The sequence below is a fragment of the Giraffa tippelskirchi genome, chromosome 10 (assembly GCF_054371585.1).
Source record: "Giraffa tippelskirchi isolate mGirTip1 chromosome 10, T2T-mGirTip1v1.2.pri, whole genome shotgun sequence".
NCBI classification, from domain to species: domain Eukaryota; kingdom Metazoa; phylum Chordata; class Mammalia; order Artiodactyla; family Giraffidae; genus Giraffa; species Giraffa tippelskirchi.
Window position 1 is genome coordinate 107,413,286 of NC_137284.1, and position 21,145 is coordinate 107,434,430.

Below are 21,145 nucleotides of genomic sequence, written 5' to 3' on the forward strand. Positions count from 1 at the left end.
TTCCATAGAAAAATTTTTTTGTTGAAGTATAGTTGATTTACAATGCTATGCTAATTTCTGCTATACAGCAGTGACTCAGTTATACACATATATACATTCTTTTTTAAATGTTCTTTTTCATTTTGGAGAAATTTTAAATGTGATTATATTTGTGTCCTAATAGATTTTCACAATATTGAATGATTATAAAGTTGACATACCTGTTTGATTTTTAAAAAATTACATAATCCTACCTTCTCTTAATGTGTTGGTTAGGTAGATATTAAAGGTCAACCTGTAAAAGAGGACTTTTGCTCTTATTTTAATCCATAATTTTTCCTATTGGTATTTGAGGTGATCTCTGTAAATCTACCTGTAGATTCTCCTTTTGCCTGAGTAATCATTTTAGGTGCTAAGCTGCATAACATGATAAGGGCCACTTCAACTCTTCATGCTAGGAGATTTCTGCTTCTAATCCAGCTAAATGTTGGCTCTTTTGTCTGAAGAGCAGAATTTTACTGGACACCATTTCTCAGAGCTTTAATCTTGATATTATGGAGTAAACTGAGACCATATCCTGTTACCCCAAACAACTAAGTAATTAATGGCAAGAACCTGAGCTGGGGAAGAAGAAAATGAAAGTATCCGTCACTCAGTTCAGTTCAGTTCAGTCGCTCAGTCATGTCCGACTCTTTGCAACCCCATGGACCACAGCACGCCAAGCCTCCCTGTCCATCACCAACTCCTGGAGTTTACCCAAACTTATGTCCATCGAGTCAGTGATGCCATCCAACCATCTCATCCTCTGTCATCCCCTTCTCCTCCTGCCCTCAATCTTTCCCAGCATCAGGGTCTTTTCAAATGAGTCAGCTCTTCGCATCAGAAGGTCAGTTGCCAACTATTTCTGGCCCCATGGACTGTAGCCCACCAGGGTCCTCTGTCTATGGAATTCTCCAGCCAAGCATACTGGAGTGGGTTACTATTTCCTACTCTGGGGTATCTTCCTGACCCAGGGATCAAACCTGGTTCTTCCTCACTGCGGTCAGATTCTTTTTTTTTTTTTTTTTTTTTAGGTAACACTTTTTATTAGTTATTAGTTATAACATGAATAAAAATTTTAGTGACCAAATACACAGTCACTCATTATTTTATATTATACAGTAACATTTATACAGTTTTCATATTGAAATGAAGTGAAAGTTGCTCAGTCGTGTCCGATTCTTTACCATCTGAGCCACCAGGGAAGCAGAGTAAAAGGTCAATTTTGATGAAATTTCCTATTATGAATTTTTGTTAGAACTCCTTTAGACTTAACTAACAAACACTGATAGTGTGTAATGATATTCTTTATTGGCAGAAATTCTGCCAAGAATCTTTTGTATGTGGAATTGTCTATAAAAAATGAAGTTATAATCTCAATTTAGTTTATGCCACATGTCTAAAGCATATTTAGAATATTCACTCTGCCTTACTTCCTTATATTTGATCTATAACTATTAATAACATGGAATTTCTATGGTTTTCATTATTTGCATATGCCAACATAGTAGAATAGATTTCCAATGTACATCATTTCCTTGCAAGCAAATTTATTAATTTAGTGGTGCTAATGAAACTGTTTAGTTCCTTAGGTAATTTTGATATTGCCTTAATGATTTTTTATCCATTCAAAAGGTATACTATCCTTTTTTTAAATTTTTTATTGTGATATTATTAACATTTTGTAAAGTTAAAGTGTACAGTGTATTGATTTGATACATTATTACATTACAATATGATTATCACCTGATTAGTATCATAGTGTTAGTTAACACCTCTATGAAGTCATATAATTATTATTTCATTTTTGTAGCAAGAACATTTAAGATCTAGTCTCTTAGCAACTGTGACTCATATAGTATAGTATTGACTATAATAACTATGCGATACATCACATCTCCAGGACTTATTCATCTTCTCAGTTCAGTCTCGCTCAGTCGTGTTCGACTCGTTGCGATTCATCTTCTAGTTGCAAATTTATACACTTTGTCCAGCATCTCCCTCATTCCTCTACCCCCAAGCCCCCAATCAACATTCTACTCTCTGTTTTGACAAGTTTGGCTTTTTTAGATTCCACATAAGGTGATATGAAGTGTTGAGTTGGCCAGAAAGTTCGTTTGGGTTTTTTCCTGTGAGAAGTTACCAGAAACCAAACAAACTTTTTGGGCAACCTAGTCTTTATCTGAATTCTCCTACTTAATAATGCCCTCAAGGTCCATCTGTGTTGTCACAAATGGCAGGATTTCCTTCTTTCTCATGGTTGAGTATTACTCCTGTAGTGTGTGTATGTGTATATACACTTCTTCTTTATCCATTCATCTATTTGATGGACACTTAGGTTGTTTTCATACCTTGGCTATTGTGAATATAGATGTGCAGGGATCTCTTCAATATTCTGTTTTCATTTCCTTTGGAATACGTACCCAGAAGTGGGATTGCTGGATCATATGGTAGTTGTATTTTAATTTTTTTGAGGAACCTCCATACTGTTTTCCATAGTGGCTCCACCAGTTTACCTTTCTGCTAACAGTACATGCAATACAACCAGTTAATCCTAAAGGAAATCAGTCCTGAATATTCACTGGAAGGACTGATGATGAAGCTGAAACTCCGATACTTTGGCCACCTGATGCGAAGAACCAACTCATTGGAAAAGACCATGATCCTGGGGAAGATTGAAGGCAGGAGGAGAAGGGGACAACAGAGGATGAGATGGTTGGATGGCATCACTAACGTGATGGACATGAGTTTGAGTAGGCTCTGGGAGTTGGTGATGGACAGGGAATCCTGGCTTGCTGCAGTCCATGGGTTCGCAAAGAGTTAGACACAACTAAGCGACTGAACTGAACTCAACAGTGCATGCACAAGTGTTCCCTTTCCTCCACATCCTCACCAACATTTGTTTTCTTTTGTCTTCTTGATTATAGCCATTCTAATACGTGTGAGCGGATATCTCATTGTGGATTTGATTTTATTTCCTGATGGTTAGTGATGTTGAGTGTCTTTTCATGTACCTGCTGGCCATTTGGATGTCTTCTTTCAAAAAATATTCATTTTTCTTCTACCAATTTTTAATCATTTTTTGTTATTGAGTTTCACAGTTCTTTATGCATTTGGGATATTAATCTATCACCTAATACATGCTCTGGAGATATTTTCTCCCATTGCATAAGTTGCCTTTTAATATATTTTTTTTTTTTTTTGCTGTACTTGAGGCTTTTTAGTTTGATGTAGTTTCACTTGTTGATTTTTGCTTTTGTTGCTTGTGCTTTTGGTGTTACAATCCAAAAGATCATTGCAAAGACCAAGGTCAGGGAGCTTATTCCCTAGGTTTTCTTCTAAAAGTTTTGTGGCAGCTGGTTTTATATTTAAGTCTTTAATCCATTTTAATTAATTTTTGTAAATGATGTGGGTAGAAGTCCAATTTTATGTGAATATACAGTTTTCTTACCACCATTTATTTAAGACGTTATTTTTCCCCCTAAGTATTCTTGGCTTCTTTGTCAAATATTAGTTGACTGTATATGCATGGGTTTATTTCTGGCCACTCAGTCTGTTCCACTGGTATGTATATTATTTATTCCTGAACTGTACTGTTTTGATTAGTATAGTTGATAGTGTAATGGCAACTTCTTTTTTCTCTTGCTGCTTTTAGGGTTCTCTCTGTCTCTGATTTTTGACAGTTTCATCATAGTGTGCCTTAGGGAAGATCTTTTTCAGTTATAGTGATGGGGTGATTTATTAGCTTTGTGAACTTGAATGTCCAGATTTCTTTGTAGGTTTGGAAGTTCTCAGCTGTTATTTCCTTAATTAAACTTCCTACCTCTTCTCTTTCTCTTCTCATAAAACTCCAGTGATTCTGATGTTTGATCATTTGATGTTTTCATATAGATCACATAGGCTTTCTTCACTGTTTTTTATTGTTTTTTTCTTTGTACTCCTCTGATAGAGTATTTCAAGAGTTCCTATCTAACTTGCTGTTTTGTCTGGCGTTTGGTCTCTTCTGATGTTGATACTCTATTGCATTTTTCATTTCATTGATTGAATTCTTCAGTTCCAGAATTTGTTTGGTTCTTTTTAAAATAAATTTTATCTCTTTGTTAATCTTCTCATGTTCATGTACTGTTTTCCTAATTTCACTGAATTGTGTTTCTGTGTTTTCTTGTAGCTCATTGAGTTTCCACACAAAAAAAATTTGAATTCTTTATCAGGTAAATCATAGAGTTCTGGATAGTTGATCAATAGAATAAACTTGTAACAATTTATGTATTCTGTGACTCTGAGGTTCTGTGGCCTTGCTTGAGCTTGCTCCATGAGGCACTTGATAATGTGTTGAAAAGAGGTTTGCTGAGACATTTGTGCCCTTGCCTTTTTTTCCACATCACCAGCAAGTAAATTTATTTAGGGTGAAGATAGCATTGGCCCTCTGGTATCCATTGAATAGATTTGAATTTATAGCCTCATTTCCAGAAAACTGTACTTTAAGCTCAAAGCAATTAAGTTATAAGCAAAATTCAGGGAAACTATATTCAGGTAAATTGGTTATTACTTGAAAGTCATCAACCATCTCCAACTGGTACCTCTTAAAATAAAAATCTCTTTGGAATTCTTAAATGAATTATCCATCATTGTTTTACTTCTACAACAAATCCATAATCTGGTCACTGCTGAATGTTAAGTTGCATGGGACTTTTCAAAGGCCCAAACAAAAGAATTCCTAGGCCCAGTCATAATTGTTATTGCGAATGCAGTCATCTAAAATATAAGAGATGTTAATATTGTAATTCACAGTTGAGCTCTGCAATTTTTAATGACATAAAAAACCAACCAGAATAAAATGTCATATTGTTAGAATCATATATCATGTCACTTTTTTAGATTGTCTTCTTTCACTTAGCCATATGTATTTTAGGTTCCTCCATGTCTTTTCATGAAATGATAGCTTGTTTCTTTTTACTGATGAATAATATTCCGTTGTCTGAATGTACCACAGTTTTTTTATCCATTCACCTCTTGAAAAAATCATGACGAGTCACCAAATAACATGATTTGGGATTCTATAAAAATTCATGTGAAGGTTTTGAGTGGGCAAAAGATTTCAGCTCAATTGGGTAAGTGCCCAGGATTGTTATTGATGGACTGTATCACAAGACTGTGTGATTTTGTAAGAAATTGCCAGTTGTGTCAAGTTTTTGAATTTCAGCCACTCTAATAGGTGTTTAGCAGTATCTTGTTTTTCCGATTTACAGTTCCCTAATGTAGTATTGTCTTTTGTATCTTTATACGTGCTTATTTGCCCTCTGCGTATCTTCTTTGGTTAGGTATTTGTTCTGATATTTTGCCCATTTTTAAATTGGGTTATTTGTTTTCTTATTTCTGAGTTTTGAGAGTTCTTAGTATTTACATGCTAGACCTTTATTAGATATGAGTTATGTAATGATTTTCTCACAATACCTGGCTTGTCTTTTAGTTTTTTTATGGTGTCTTTTGTGGAGCTGGAATTTTTAATTTTAAAGAAGCTCAGTTTATCGGTTTTTTCATGTATCATGTATCATGCTTATGCTTGTCTATCTAAAAACTCATCCTTAAACAAGATCACCTTGATTTTCTCCTACATTATCTTTTAGAAGTTTTTTAGTCTGTGTTCTACATTTAAATCTAAGATAAATTTGAGTCAGTTTTTTGAAAAATGTAATGTATAGGTCTAGATTTTTTTTTTAATACATGCATGTCCAAGTCTTCCAGCACATTTTACTGAAAAAACTGTCATTTCTCCATTGAATTTACCTTTGCTCTGTTGTCAAAGCTCAGTTGCCTGTGATTGTGTAGATGTTTTGGGACCCTCTATTTTATTCCTTTGGTCAGTTTGTTTATTTTTTCTGCAGTACCATGATGTCTTGATTACAGAAACTTTACAGTAAGTCTTAAAGTCAGTTTCAGACTCCACTTAAGCATTTACTCTTTGCCTTTGGTTATAAGCAGTTTTTACTATGACATGCCTAAGCGTGGTTGGGTTTTATTTGTTATAATTTATCCTTTGCTGGGGGCTAGTAATACTTTATGAATCAGGGCTTGATTTTTTTTTTCTATAGATTTTGGGAACTTCTCAGGTATAATGTCTTTTAAGTATAAATCCCTCAACCCTTTCTGGGATGTAAAGTATGATCTTTACACTGTATGTTTTACATCTCTTATGTTCTTTCATATGTTGTTCATCCCTTTGTCACCTTATACTTTCTTCTGATCTATCTTCCAACTTATCACTTGTTTGTTTGCTTGTGTTTCACTTGCTTTTAAACCCCTTTGACTTCTGATTATTGTTTATTGTAATACTAGTTGTACATTTTTATTTTATTTTTTATGGCTTTCAGTACCCTCCTGGAATTTTCAATCTTATGTATTATTTCTGTGCATATGTGAAACATAAAGTCTGTGTCTGATGATGCCAGACATGTTTTTGAGTGATCTGTGAGCTAAGAGTAGTTTTTACATTTTTATAACTTTTAAAAAACATAGGAGAATATACAGTTGAGTCTGTATGTGGCCTATAAATCATAATACATTTACTATCTGGCTTTTTCCGTAAAAAGTTTGCTGACCCCTGAACTAGATTTAGATTCTTCTTAGATCTGTTTCTGTTGTCTTAGTGATAATGTCATATCTCCTCCTATATCTGATTAGTTTTGATATGGTATTAGACATCGTACATGAACAATTTGAGTTCAGTAGAGTTAATTTGAGACTAAGATGATATTCACTTCTTCCAGAGAAAATTAAATTTTCTTCCAGCAGGGAAATACAGGGACTAAACAATCTTTAATCATACTCCTGCAATCAGAGAATGAGATAATTCAAAGATGGGATTCAGTATTTTGGAGGGATGCTTTGATTTCTGGTTGCCTCTCATATAGGGGCTTCCCAGGTAGCTCAGTGGTAAAGAATCCACCTGCCAATGCAGAGACACAGGACATGGGTTCAATTCCTGTGTCAGAAGATCCCCTGGAGGAGGAAATGGCAACTCACTCCAGTATCCTTGCCTGGAGAATCTCTGGACAGAGGAACCTGGTGGACTGCAGGCCATGGGGTTGCAAAGAGTCAGACATGACTGAGCAGCTGAGCACTCATGCTTATAGTATAACTCTTCGACGTCCCAAACCAAATCGTGGGGACTTAGCAGGGATCTCAACTTGGGATTCGATTACCTGACTGCTGAGTATGTAGAAACCTCTCAACTGCCTCTCAACTGGCAGGCATCTGCTGCTGAGGAATTGGGAGATGCCTCTGGAAGAAAAGTGATCCAAAATGTCATGCTCATCTGTGTAGATTTCTATCTTTTCTCTGCTCTTAGCTTCCTAATTCTTTTTTGCCTTATTAGTAGTCTGTGGCTTTCATACAGGTTGTTGTTTAGTTGCTAAGTCGTGTCTGACTCTTTTGTAACCCAATGGACTGTAGCCCGCCAGGCTCCTCTGTCCATGTGATTTCCCAGGCAAGAATACTGGAGTGGGTTGCCATTTTCTTCTCCAGGGTATCTTCCCAAGCCAGGAATTGAATCCATCTCTCCTGCTTGGCAAGCAGATTCTTTACCACTGAGTCACTGGGAAGCCCTTTCATACAGGTAGTTTTAGTATTTTTTTGAGCTATTCTAGTCATCAGTGAGGAGGTTGGTTCACGTTATTCTGACTTTAATTATTAGAAATATGACTGTCCTCTTACAATTACTTTGCCAATGAATAGGGAAATGCTTTTCTACATTTTTTCACTTCTGCTTTTTTATGTTTTTATTTCAGATAGCCTCATTATTTCCTATGTATGTTGTGGGGTACATTGAGCCAAACAAGTTTGAGAAGATAATTCATGCGAACATGGTAACATTTTAAATACTTATAAGTCATATATTAAAATAAGATTTCAGAGTTTATAAAATGGAACTGACTGTTTTATATATCTCCTCTCAGGTAGTATTTAATACATATGATGTTGATAATATTAGAAGGATAACTGAGTGAAATATTATAGCAACTATACTTTCAACTAGACTGCAGATGTTTTGTACTCAACGAAACTTTAAAATTTTTTTGTTTTATTATTACTGTTGCTACTTTTGAAACTACCTTTTCTCTCTGAGACCTGAGATTTTTTAATACTTCGCATGACTATGATACTCTGTAAATGTTTTTCCATTATTGTTTTTATATTAGTTTCCAAACACATCTGCTTTAAGAAAATAAAAAATGAAAATCTTTAATAAGAATGTAAAATAAAACTTCCTTATTGAGAGAAGTCCTCAAGTAGTTTAACAAAACTCAGATTAGAAAACTAATACTTATAACTCATTTTATATCACTGTATTATTAAATCAGTAGAAATAATAGGTTTTTGTTTGTGCCAAGTTGCAAATGAGAAAAAAATTAAATTCTGTTATATAGTATTTATGGTATTGAAGATACTTAGAGCCTGTCAGTGTGTTGAAATTCTGTTATCATTTGGTCAAGATCTATTTATTAATATTCTATGCAAATAAAGTTTATATTAGAAATGACTGCATCCTTGTAGACAAAGTATGCATTATGATATTTATCTAATAACTATAAAATGTATTTATTTTCTTCAATTTTCAGATTTCAGTTTTCCTTTGTTTTGTATTCATGTTTGGAAATCCAATGTATTTATCTTCTTATTATTCTTCATCTCTGTTAATAACGTTGGTGAGTGTTTGTTAAGCTCATAAAGATTTTTTTTTACCTTCAAATAGCAATTTTAACCATTTAATATAGGTTAGAAAGAATAAATTGGTTTCCCAAGTGGCACTAGTGATAAAGAATCTGCCTGCCGATGCAGGAGATGCAAAAGATGTGGGTTCAATCCCTGGGAATAGGGTAGGAAATGGCAACCCGCTCCAGTATTCTTGCCTGGAAAATTCCATGGACAGAGGAGCCTAACGGGCTATAGTCCATGAAGTCACCGAGAGTCAGACAAGACTGAGCACAGCAACAATTAACAAGAACAAATAGGGCCCTTTCTGGGTTATTACTCACATGAAAAGTTTTTCTGAGATAATGCTTTTTTCTATCTCACCCTTTAAAAATAATATAAGGAAGGTTTACCTTTTTAAGCCAATACCCCAGTAAATATTTTTTAAATAATAAAGTAATGACTTACTTTTTAAAATATGCCATAATTTATGATAAAAATTATTTATTTCCTTCTAAGTCACTTCAGTAGACTAAATACTTATTGAAGTGACACTGCCATTGCCCAAAGCATTTTTGGAATTCCTTTGAATTGCCTTCACAGACTGTGGCACATTCTTTTGAATATCCTCAATGGTGGCAAATCTTCATCTTTCAAGGGTGGATTTGATTTTTGGAAACGACCAAAGTCTTGTGACTAAGGTGGGTGATTGGATTGGGTAATACAGATCTTGATCAAAATATGGTGTGACAGTAAAGTAATAAGACCGATTTTCTTGCACCCATAAGGAAATAATATCTGAATTATAAAGTTTATAAAGAGAAGTTTCAAACTGTTTTGAGCAATGGCAACATAATTAGAATAAGTGTATAGTCTCCTCATGTAACTTACTTTCATGGAATAACTCTCATTTGAAGTTGTACTTGGAATGGTGGTTCAGTAAATCAGTTTTATTACCTTATAGTCACACTTTTGATGTTCATATGCCAGAACCTGGAATATTCTCCTTCACTGGAATGTTCCTGGGATATTCCCTTTCCACAATGATCAGAAAATGATAACTTAATACAGAAATACCGAAATATAGCACTTTTCCATGTATGGTGCATTGATTGAATCTTCTGAGATTTAGGGTTTTTTCCCCCCACTTTTCAAAGTTGAAGTATAGTTGTTTTACAATGTTGTGCCAATTTCTGCTGTTGAGCAAAGTGACTCAGTTATACACACACACACACACTTTTATATATTCTTATATATATATATATATTCTTGAAATTTAGGTTTTTAACATTTTTATCTCCCCATACTTTCTTTTTCTGCCTCACAGTGAGTAAGCTCTCCTCTTTTTATATCCAAAAGACACAGGCTCTTTTCAGCATTTTGTCAAGCGTTTTCAGCATTACAGAGTAGAGAACTTGTTATATTCTCCTCATCTAACCTCTTTTTATGAAAACCTTTTTCTTAAAATATAGCAGATATAGAAAACTTTATAAAACCAATATTTTATATACTGACTAGTACTGACAAGTATTAATAATAGTGTTATTAAGGACTGTTACACATCCTTAAAATACCATCACATCAAAGCCAGAACTTTTTTAACCATTTGAGAGGCCCTCCATGTGACCTAGAGGGGCTCTGAAACAGTAACGCCTATCTTGGCTGTGGTCAAGATCACTTGATCACTCCAAGCTTTTCCTTATAGTTTTATCAAGTTTCTGTTTTTAATCTACAGGTTTCTAATATGTCTCCATGTTTTCTTCCTGGAATATTTATTTGTTGAAAAACCTGGGTCATTGAACATGTGAAGGATTCTGTGATCTAGATTTAACTTTCTGAGTCCTTATGAGGCAGCTTTACAGCTTCTTTTGTCTTCTGTATTAATACTTGAATCTAAAGCTTAGACATGTTCAAGTTTAATACCTTTGGCAAGTCTATAGTATTGTTCTGTAAGCAGAAAGCACTTATTGTCTGGTACCTCTCTTTTTATGATCACAGCCTCCAGTGCTTAGTACCAGATTCATTAATTCAATAAGGATTGCAAAATGCTGATCTTCTAATCCCCCAGTTACAGTTTGTATATGAAAAGTACATGTCTAAATCAGTGGAGTTGGGAGGAGGTAGAAAAATATTTGAAGAAATCATGACCAAAAATTTTCCAAATTTGATGAAAATTACAATCTCAGAGATGAAGGATTTCAATGAATCTCAATTACAAGAAACATAAAGCTATATAGTAAGGCATATTATCAGTTTGTTCAAGGTCAGTGATAAAATCTTGAGAGCAGCAAGAGAAGTAAGACATATTAAATATAGAAGAACAAAGAGTAAGGATGTCAGAAGATTTTTCATAAGAAAAAAATACAAGCAATAAAACAGTCAAGCAACATCTTTAAAATACTTAAAAATGCCATCTACGATTCTATATTCAGCAAACATGTCTTTCAAGAATGAAGGCAAAATAAAGAGTTAATGATCAGCAGTTTTACACTAAAAGAAATGTTAAAGAAGGTCCTTCATATGAAAGGAATATATTATAATATTAGATATCAGTCTGGCTCTATGAAAGGCACTGGAAATGGTAGCTACAGATTTTCCTACCATTTGTGACAACATGGGTAGACCTTGACATAATACTATGTGAAATAAGTCAGACAGAGAAAGACAGATACTGTCTTTCCATTTCTGTCTTCTTTAATTTCTTTCAACAATGTTTTCAGTGTATAAACCTTTCACCTCTTTCATTATGTTTATCCTTACTATTTTATACTTTTTTAGGCTATTGTGAATAGCATTATTTTCTTAATTTCCTTTTTAGATAGTTCATTGTTAATGTATAGAAATGCAGCATAATTTCTTTGTTGAGTTTGTACCCTGTTACTTTGTAGAACTTATTAGTTCTAACACTGTGTGTGTGTGTGTGTGTGTATGTGTGTGTGTAGAATCTTTAGTGTCTTTTACATTTAAGATGATGCCATCTGTGAACAGAGACAATTTTACATTTTCCTTGTTCCTGATCTTAGAGGAAAGCTTTTAGTTTTTCACTATTGAGTATGACGTTAGCAATGGGATTTTCAAATATGATCTTAATTATGTTGAGATAATTTCCCTTTAGTTTGTTGAGAGTTTTTATAATGAAAGGGTATCAGATTTTACTGAATGTTTTTCTGCATTGATTGAAATTATGTGATTTTTATCCCTTGTTATGTTGAACCATCCTAGCATTGCAAAGATAATTATCACTTGACCATCGTGTGTGATCCTTTAATGTGATGTTAAATTTGGTTTGATAATATTTTGACAAGAACTTTTGCATCTGTGTTCATCTGGGATATTGGTCTATAGTTTAGTTTTCTTGTAGTGTCCTTGTCTAACTTTGGTATCAGAAACATGCTGACCTTATGAAATATGTTTGGAATTATTCCTTTCTCTTCAATTTTTTGGAAGAGTTTGAGAAGGATTGACATTAGTTCTTCCTGAAATATTTGGTAGAATTCACCAGTAAAGCCAACTGGTTCCACTTTTCTTTTTTGAGAGATTTTTGAATATGATTTAGTGTCCTTACTAGTTATAGGTGTGATCAGAGTTTTTGTTCCTTCATGATTCTGTCTTGGTAGATTAAATGCTTCTAGGAATGGATCCATGTTTTATAATATAATACATTGACATTTAATTGTTCATAGTAGTCTCTTACCTATTTTGCTTGTGTTTAGTTGTTAAAGATGGGAAAGTAAATTTGTTTCCTGTTGTACCAACTTTGACCACAAGCAAAAGTTCCCTCTTGATTGATTTTAATTATTTTTGTGGTGAAAAGTACCATGTTTCTAGGAATAATAAATATACATCTTATACTCAGAAAATACCACTCTCTCTCCTCGCTTCCACCTCATTCTCTCCACTTTTCTTTTTACCTTGGTCCTGCCTATTTCTTTTAAAAAAAGTATTTATTTATTTGACTGGGTTGAGTCCTAGGATCTTCATTGCATTATGTGGGATCTTTCCTTGTGGCACACAGACTCTCTGTTTGTGGCGAGGGGGCCCAGTTGCTTTGAGGCACATGTGATCTTAGTTCCCCAGCCAGGAATTGAACCTGCATCCCCTGCATTGCAGTGTGGATTCTTAACCACAGGGACTTTACCAGGGAAGTCCCCTCCCTATTTCTTATAAGTGAGATAGCTCATTGCTTTTCTAGTTTACCCATTTACTTTTTTCTTTTTTGCACTAATAAATATTACATATATATATTTTATCATAACCCCTCTTACTTACATGAAAGGTAGCATACTATAGTCTTTTGCATTTTTGATTTATCAACCTATCCTGGGTATCACTTAGTAACCTTTCCTGGATAGAGATCTTCAACCTTCCTTATAATTTCATAGTAAGTATTCCCTTCTGCATATTCTATAGATAATTTAACCACTGTCCTATGTCTGGGCACTTGGTTTATTTCTTGTATTTTGCATTTATAAGCAATTTTGCATTGTATAATATGGTACATTTATATTTTTCTGTTGTTGGAAGTTCAGTAAATCTGGTTTATCTTGGGCCAATTAGATGATACAAAATTCTCCTCCAGATTGAAATAATACACAGGCCTAAGATTTGTTTCTCACTGGAGCCTTTATTTTTCAATACAAACTTGAGAATAAAAAAATACCTTACCAACTTGCAGTGATAGTAGTAGAAGTATTCCTAGTCCCTGTACATCTTTGTCAGTTTAGACTGCTATAACAAAAATACCAGACTGGATAGCTTTCACAGAAATCTATTTCTTACAATTCTAAATGCTGGAATGTGCAAGATCAAGATGTCACCTGATTTAGTTCTTGATAAGAGCTTTCTTTTTGATTTATAGACAGATATCTGCTTTGTCCTCCCATGATGGAGAAAGGGATTTTCTTTGTTATTTCTCTTCTTAGAAATGTATTAAGCCCATTTATGAAGTTCCCACTTTCATAATATTATATAATTACCTCACAAAGTTTCCACATCTAAATATGTTGCATTTAAGAGTATCATTTCAACACATGGATTTGTACAGGAATATAATATTTAGTTGATAGCACCAAGGATCCCAGGGATTTTGAGGATCCCAGCTGTATGCACGAATCTTAATTAACCTTACATAGCTTCTAGTCATTTCTGCTGCCCTCCCTTTTAATATAAGCTCACATTTGTAACCCTGTAACTCTGTTCTACAGACCTCCTTAAAAACTGTCATAGGTTCTCTCCTAATTAATGATTTAGTTTTTAAAAATCACCTCCTTTCCCTGGCACCTGATAAGTACCTTTTCTTTCTTATAAATTCAGTTAGACATATTTTTTAACATTTTAAAATATGTGGGAGTTTGGAGAGGAAGAATTCTCCTTTTGCTGGGTAACTTATATGTACACTTGCATGGAATGTACCTTCCCCACACCATCTGCCTCTTCAGAGGAGTTTTCCTACATAAAACATCCCAAGTAACTCAGTGAGGAATTAACTTGATTCTAGAGTCAACTTTTTGGCACAGAAAGCATTCAGCTCTCACACCCCCCCAAAATTTTCCATCTCCAAATTCAGAAAAATCAACAATGAAGGAAAATGTCTGGTGATAACCAAGGTAGAAGGGGTTGGCTGCATGATTTTTGAAATGTATCATTCATATAAAATATAAATGTTAATTTTATTTAATTATTTTATTTTCTATCATATGCATTTTAGGTGATAATTCTAAAGAGAAATAAAATTCAAAGATTGGGAGTATCTGAACTCCACTTTTGGGTAAGGTTCAACATTTTTACCACAATGTCTTCAAATCTTTCTTTATTTCTATAAACTGAATACAAATAATATACTTTAAGAATTGAAGGATTTATAGTTAATAAATATTATAGCTACTTTCATAAGGTGGGAAATAGTCCTTAGCAACATCTACAAGTCATTTTCAGGAAGTTAGTTCATCTATTTCAGCACTATTCTCAGGCCTTCTTTACTTTTCATTCTGCTATACCCCTACTACATTGCTTTTAATTTCTTTTTCCATTTGCTTTTTTTTGTTTTTCTTTAGACTTAGTAACCTTCTCTTCAACATAACTCAATCTGTATTTCTGTCCCTGCTGTCCCTTTTGGGTTTTTCTGCATTTATTCATCATCAATCTTTCCTTCATTTTCCATCTTTAGAGTCTTATTATCTTTGTCTTTTTAACATTTTCCTTACAATCTCACAGTCCCTTTTTAATTTCAACTCAGCCACTACTTGATCTTTGTTTCACTTGTTCATGTCACCTTTATACTTGTGTGTTATGTTACAAATAAAGTAAGTATTTATTAGGTAAGTGTTGCGATGACTTAATTCTCATAATATCAGGCAGATGACATTCTTTTTCTCTGGGTCTTTAATGTACTATTGCTAAAAAATAAAATCTGCCATATAGAAGAACTGTGTGATTACATATTATATATTGTTATGGTAAAACTGGAAAATATAAGGTAAATATCTACCCAGAATACAAATGAATAAAATGGAATGAGTTGCCAGTTTCTCATTACTGGAGGCATTGTCCCATCCTCATGATGAAAATGCATTTAAGTTATTAAGTCACATTACCCTTGTAATGTATGATATATGAGTTTATCTAATTTCAGAAAAATTGACATTGCCTGTTTTTTAAAAGATTAAACCAAGAAATCAAAAGAAAATTGATAGATTTTTATTTAATAATTGAACTGAAAAGAAAAGCAAAGTTTTAATTATAAATTATTGTAAAATGACAGCAAATCAGCAGTGCCTGTGGATATTTAGGAAATTCTGCCAATATTGTGCTCAGAGGAAAGTTTATTGTCTTGTATATTTTCAGTTTTAGATCAGAAAGAATAAAAAGCTTTCAACTCAAGAATTTCAAAGAAACAAAAATCTGAATGAGAGAAAGGTTTAGATATTATGAATATTCAGCTTATATGTATGTTTTTAAACTGATATAATTAATACCACCAGTCTCTTGCAAAAGGGAGAAATGAACCATCATAGTCATCTAAACAGCATAAAAGATATTCTTGCTTTATATGGCTTTTTTTTTTTTTTGAAAAGAGTAAAAAGAAAAGGCAAAACTGTTTTTGAACTGACACTTTTTCTTTTAACAAAAGCACCTATTTTATTACTCCAAGTAATTCTTACATGCCTATGGAATAAAGATTATGTTACATATCTTACTCTGTCATAATTGGGAGATTTGAAAACAAGGAAATCCTTATGTTTTTGCATTGAATGACAATAAAACAATGTATAGGAAAATTGTCACTTATGAGTGATCAAACCCTAATTTTAATATTCTTTACCATCCTGTGGTAAGTTGAAAGAAAGACTCTTTTTCCCCTTGCTAGGTATTAGGTATTTTCTATTTTTAGCTTCTGTGTATCTTTAGCAAAGATAAGTATTTATGACATAAAGCCTGAACAAGTACTTTTAGGCCTAAGTGATTCTTAGAGTTTCTAAGTGAAACTTACAGTTTTCCTCAATAAGAGCAAATTCAGTGCTTAATGGGAGACCTCAGTTTTTAGTTGCAAGGTAAATATTGAACTGAGCTTATGCTGAAATTTACTCAAAAACCCAAGGGGAACTCTGTGTGTATCATAAGGAATGTAAATCCTTACAAGAAGGAAAACAAAACCTCATTGGTAATCTAAAGCTCAGTACTAAGGTCAGGTATGAACAATATGATTAAGCCTAGGTTTACTCATGAACATAGATTTTAAAATTCCATCTATATTATAAAATACTCCATGGATCTAAAATACAAAAGAAAAGATTAGCAACTCAAAAGTAGCCATATGCATGTGTGTGTGTATGCATGTATGTGTGTATATATATAAATATATATATATGTATGTGTATACACATATGTATGTATGTATACACACACACACACACACACACACACACACACACACACACACACACACACACACACACACACACACACACACACACACATATGTCACGAAACGAGTGAGTCCAAAGTAGGATAAAGCTGATAAAATCCATGTCAAGGCACAATCATAAACTGCTGCAAACCAACGGCAAAGAAAAAGTTTTGAAAGCAGATAGGGAGAAATGGGACATTACCTTTAGGCCCAAACAGATTTGAATTACAGCAGACTTCTTGTCTATAACAATGGGAGCCAGAAGGATGTGGCACAGCATTTGAAAAATGCTGGAAAGAATTGTGAATGATAATTTATATATACAGTGAAAGTGTCTTTTTGGAATGAAGAGGAAAGGAAAACATATTCTCAGATGAAGGAAAACTAAGAATTTATTTTTAGCAGAGTAACTCTTAAATGGAAGTCCTCGAAGCAGGAAGTAAATGATGAGAGAAAGAATGTTAGAACATTCAGAAGAAATAAAGGACAACAAAATGGACACACATAGGTGTAAATACAATTGACTGTTTTTTCTCTTGAGTATTTCCTTTCATGTGTTCTCTTTTTATTTTGTTGTTTTTTTATCTAGATGTTTGAGTCAGGCTTTTCATTTATTTTTACTCTAATTTGTACAAACTTTTTATTTTGTATTGGGATATAGCCGATTAAAAACATTGTGACGGTTTCAGTTGAACAGCAAAGGGACTCAGCCATACATATACATGTATCCATTCTCCCCCATTTTTTAATTAATAAAAGTTTTTGAGGCCATGCATTTTCTTCTGATCACTGTGTTACACACATTCCTTAGTTTCTAGTACGTAGTTTTCATTACCTTATTTTTAAAAAAATTCTTCAAGTTTGTGTTTCCCTTTCACTTAAGACTTATTATTAGAATGTTTGTTATTAATAATTTCCAAGAGAAAGGGCTTTTTAGTCTTCTGACTTCTATCTATTTTATTTATTTTCTAGGTAATTCAAGGTAGTGCTTGGTTTTGTGGAACAATCATTTTGAAATTTCTGACATCTAAAATTTTAGGTGTTTCAGACCATGTAAGTACTTTCTAGTTAGGACATTAAAAGTTCTGTAAATACATAGTTGGAGAAGACTTTGAAACCATCTATTTTAAAATGAAACCTCTATATTTTATGGAGGCTGAGTACCTTCTTCAAAGTCCCAAGCTAGTTATTGGCAGAGTCAGTACTAAAATCCTGTAGATTTTTTTCAGCCCACTAAGAAAAAAGTACATTAATGAATGGTGACTAAATCTTCTAGGGAAAAATTATGTTAAATAGTTGTTTATATTTTTAGCAAATTATTGATTCATTATAAATGTAAATATGAACAGTCTGTCCTCAACTTTGAAATATAGAACTCAAAGTTTTATTTATAATTAGACACTAAAATTAAGGTGTGATTTGATATCTTTAAAGTTTTTCTTATATAAAGAATATGATAAAAATTCTCTATCTTTTCATGTTCTAGCACATATATGGACCACATCCCTAATGCCTTGCTGTTTTAAGGCTAATGCCTCAAGTGATAGCTCTTTTCAAAGATAAATTCCTATCAACTAATTTGTTTAGGGAATAGAAAGCAGTGCATGAATTGAACTTTTGATTTTTAGCACTTTCTGTTTGGGTAGAAGATAGATGAGTGTACCATGCAATAATCTTCCCTGAAATTTACCATATATAGTACTTTCCAGTTAGAACCCTGTCTACTGATGAAATTGCTTCAAACTTAACAAGGGATTATAGTAGTTAACTCTCTTAAAATGACAAGTGCTATCACTATCCAGTACAATTGACCCTATATACATATTCATGGTAAATGAAATTTCAAAATGTAAGGATTTGCCATTTACTGTTAGCTCTGCATTGTGGTTTATTAGGTTTATTTGTCGTTCTTAAATTTTTATTCTTTAGGGGATGTATATTTTATGGTAAACTTTATTTAGGCATCTTAAGTTATTATTAAGTTGATCTGTGATTTTCTTTCTTAACTTGCCCTACATTGTCATCCAACTCTTTACAAATCCTAAAACACACACACACACATACACCCTTGGTATTCTTAAGTGACTTCTATGTGACAAGTGTGAGAAAGACTTGAAACTAAAGTGGCTTGGTTAAATTATCATTAGTCACCAGGCCTATTCTAAATTAGAAAAATTAAGTCAATTGTAAATTATCCTTGTAGATAAGGGCAATGATGAGTAATTGAAAACCATAATCATCAAAGTTGGTATAAAATAATTTATGTTCTTATAAAGTAATTTGAATTACTACTTTGCATACTAGATATTTTTCTTACCTTCTAAGGATGCAGTGTAAAAATAATTGTCTCACCAAAGTAAATAATAAATGATCAGTGGAAAATAGTTCTACATTGGATTTAGTTGATGGTATTTATTTTTAAGGCCTTCCAGACCAAGTAACTAAATCAGAGTGGTATGTATAGTTGTTGTAATTCTCTTGAAGTATAACTTCATTGTTAATGGCTTCGATGTGTGTCTGAAAAATTCAAGAAGCACCAAAAAATTGTGCTTAATGTATGAGCCTTTGTGAAAATGACAACACATGGAGAATTTGTTAATGATTTACAATATGTGGTAAAAGGAGTTAACATGGAATGTTTTGTTCTTGATAAATGATCTGATCATAAAATTTGATGGTCAACTGCATGGTGTTTTGTGCCCAGCAAATGTTGATTTTAGCTCATTCTTTGTATTATCATCTTATCTACTTATTTTTCCTGACTTCTTTTTCCTTATCATTTATCTTGATATTTCTACTTGTTTTCAATTTTTTTCATAACTCAGCACATAATGGGGTTCACTGTATTTTTTGTTTTCTTGAAGGGGCATCCATGTACCATGGGTATATCTTCTCTGTAGACATTATTACTGCTGCAGCAAACCAATTATTATTAACTGTAATTATTTTTGTAATTTTATTTTCTTCCAGATTCGCCTGAGTGACCTTATTGCCGCCAGAATCTTAAGATATACAGATTTTGATACCTTAATTTACACCTGTGCTCCTGAATTTGCCTTCATGGAAAAAGCGGTATGAATGATTCTTTTATTTTTTTCCTCTACAGGTATGATGAGTTCTTGCTCTTAAGTTTCTCTTTAATCTGAAACTCAAAAATTTTATTTAGAAACACCCAATTTACTTATTCTTATCATTTTTTATGATAACTTTTGCTAATAATATGGCCATTCTCATCTAGTTTCTTACATGTAAAATCAGTAAACAATGGCCCCTACCAGGGCAAGTGCACAGGATGTGACCTATGGTCAATTACTATTATTGCAGTTCAGTTACTTTTAATAATCTAGGTCAGTTGGAGGTATGAGAGCATTCAGGAAAAATAAACCCAAATTATTGTTTTGTTTTCTAAAAGTTCAGTTTTATTTCACTTAATATCTCAAATATTACAAAATTTTGTAATAAAATGTTGCCAAGTAAATATGCTAGTAATCATATATTATTCTCTTATCTGTCAAATCAGTCATACATTCATTCAAAAACAATTACTGACCATTAATTATCTATGAGGCAGTTTGTAATAGAACTACAAAGAGTAAAATAAATTTGTTCCTGCCTTTAAGAAATATATAATTTAGTTAAGTGGTAAATCACTCCCTATCACAACTCATGAGAATTATTTAGCTGCTACTCTTATTTCAGTATTTGTTTATACTTACAGTAATTACTTAGTCTTTCTCCCTTGTTATTCCTATAGTTTCACAAATGAAAATAATAGAAATTTAAAGCCCAGGAGATGATAATCTAGGGCCTGGGATCAATAAACACACATTTTAAAACTTACTATTATATAAACAAATGAAAGCTAAAACCCAAAAAAGGAAAAAATAATATCCATAGCTAATTTTGCTTTAAGAATTTTTATCGTTATAATTTTTGATATATTTGTGTAACTCATTATAATTTTGATTCTTATATTAGAACATAAAACTTGATAATATATATTCTGTTAATGACAAAGATATCTTTTACCTTTACAAAATCTCATTGTGACAATTTGATAGATTTTTATAGTATAAAATTTAATAAAAATATTTTGAATAATTTGCTATATTTCAGACGCCAGTGCGATACTCAAAGACATTGTTGCTTCCAGCTGTTGTGGTGATTACTTATTTTATCTTTAGAAAGGTATTTAAAAAAATTTTTACTTGCTTTTGGGTTTAAGACAAGGACTTAGATTAGTGCTAATAGCTCAGAATTCTGTCTTACTTTTAGGATGACTCTTCCCCTCCCTAAAACCTTTTTTTATTCAGATTTTTCTTTATCTCACTTTATATGGAGTTTTTAATCTGCCACATTAGAAAAGATATTTTTATTTATTCTTTAAAAACAAATGTGTCAGTTACCCACTATATGGTAAGAACTATGTTAACACTGTAGGTACCCTGGGATAAATAAGACAAGTCCACCCTATCTTGAAACTCACAGTCTGATCCAGTAGGAACATTAAACAAATAATTTCCCAAATGA

General features: G+C 32.8%; 1 protein-coding gene across 9 annotated transcripts in view; it reads left to right on the forward strand.

Annotated features, from left to right (window-relative positions):
- Positions 1-21,145, forward strand: part of DPY19L2 (dpy-19 like 2) — a 79,798-nt gene that overhangs the window by 27,470 nt on the left and 31,183 nt on the right. For all 9 annotated transcript variants that reach the window (XR_014066781.1, XR_014066782.1, XM_081534250.1 and 6 more), the window contains 6 exons: positions 7,806-7,883; positions 8,637-8,723; positions 14,417-14,476; positions 17,588-17,668; positions 19,586-19,687; positions 20,732-20,803. Coding sequence is in view for 7 of the 9 variants with exons in the window: in XM_081534250.1 (XP_081390376.1) it covers positions 7,806-7,883; positions 8,637-8,723; positions 14,417-14,476; positions 17,588-17,668; positions 19,586-19,687; positions 20,732-20,803 (480 nt within the window). In the remaining 2 variants the exon portion in view is untranslated. The remainder of the gene's footprint in view (positions 1-7,805; positions 7,884-8,636; positions 8,724-14,416; positions 14,477-17,587; positions 17,669-19,585; positions 19,688-20,731; positions 20,804-21,145) is intronic.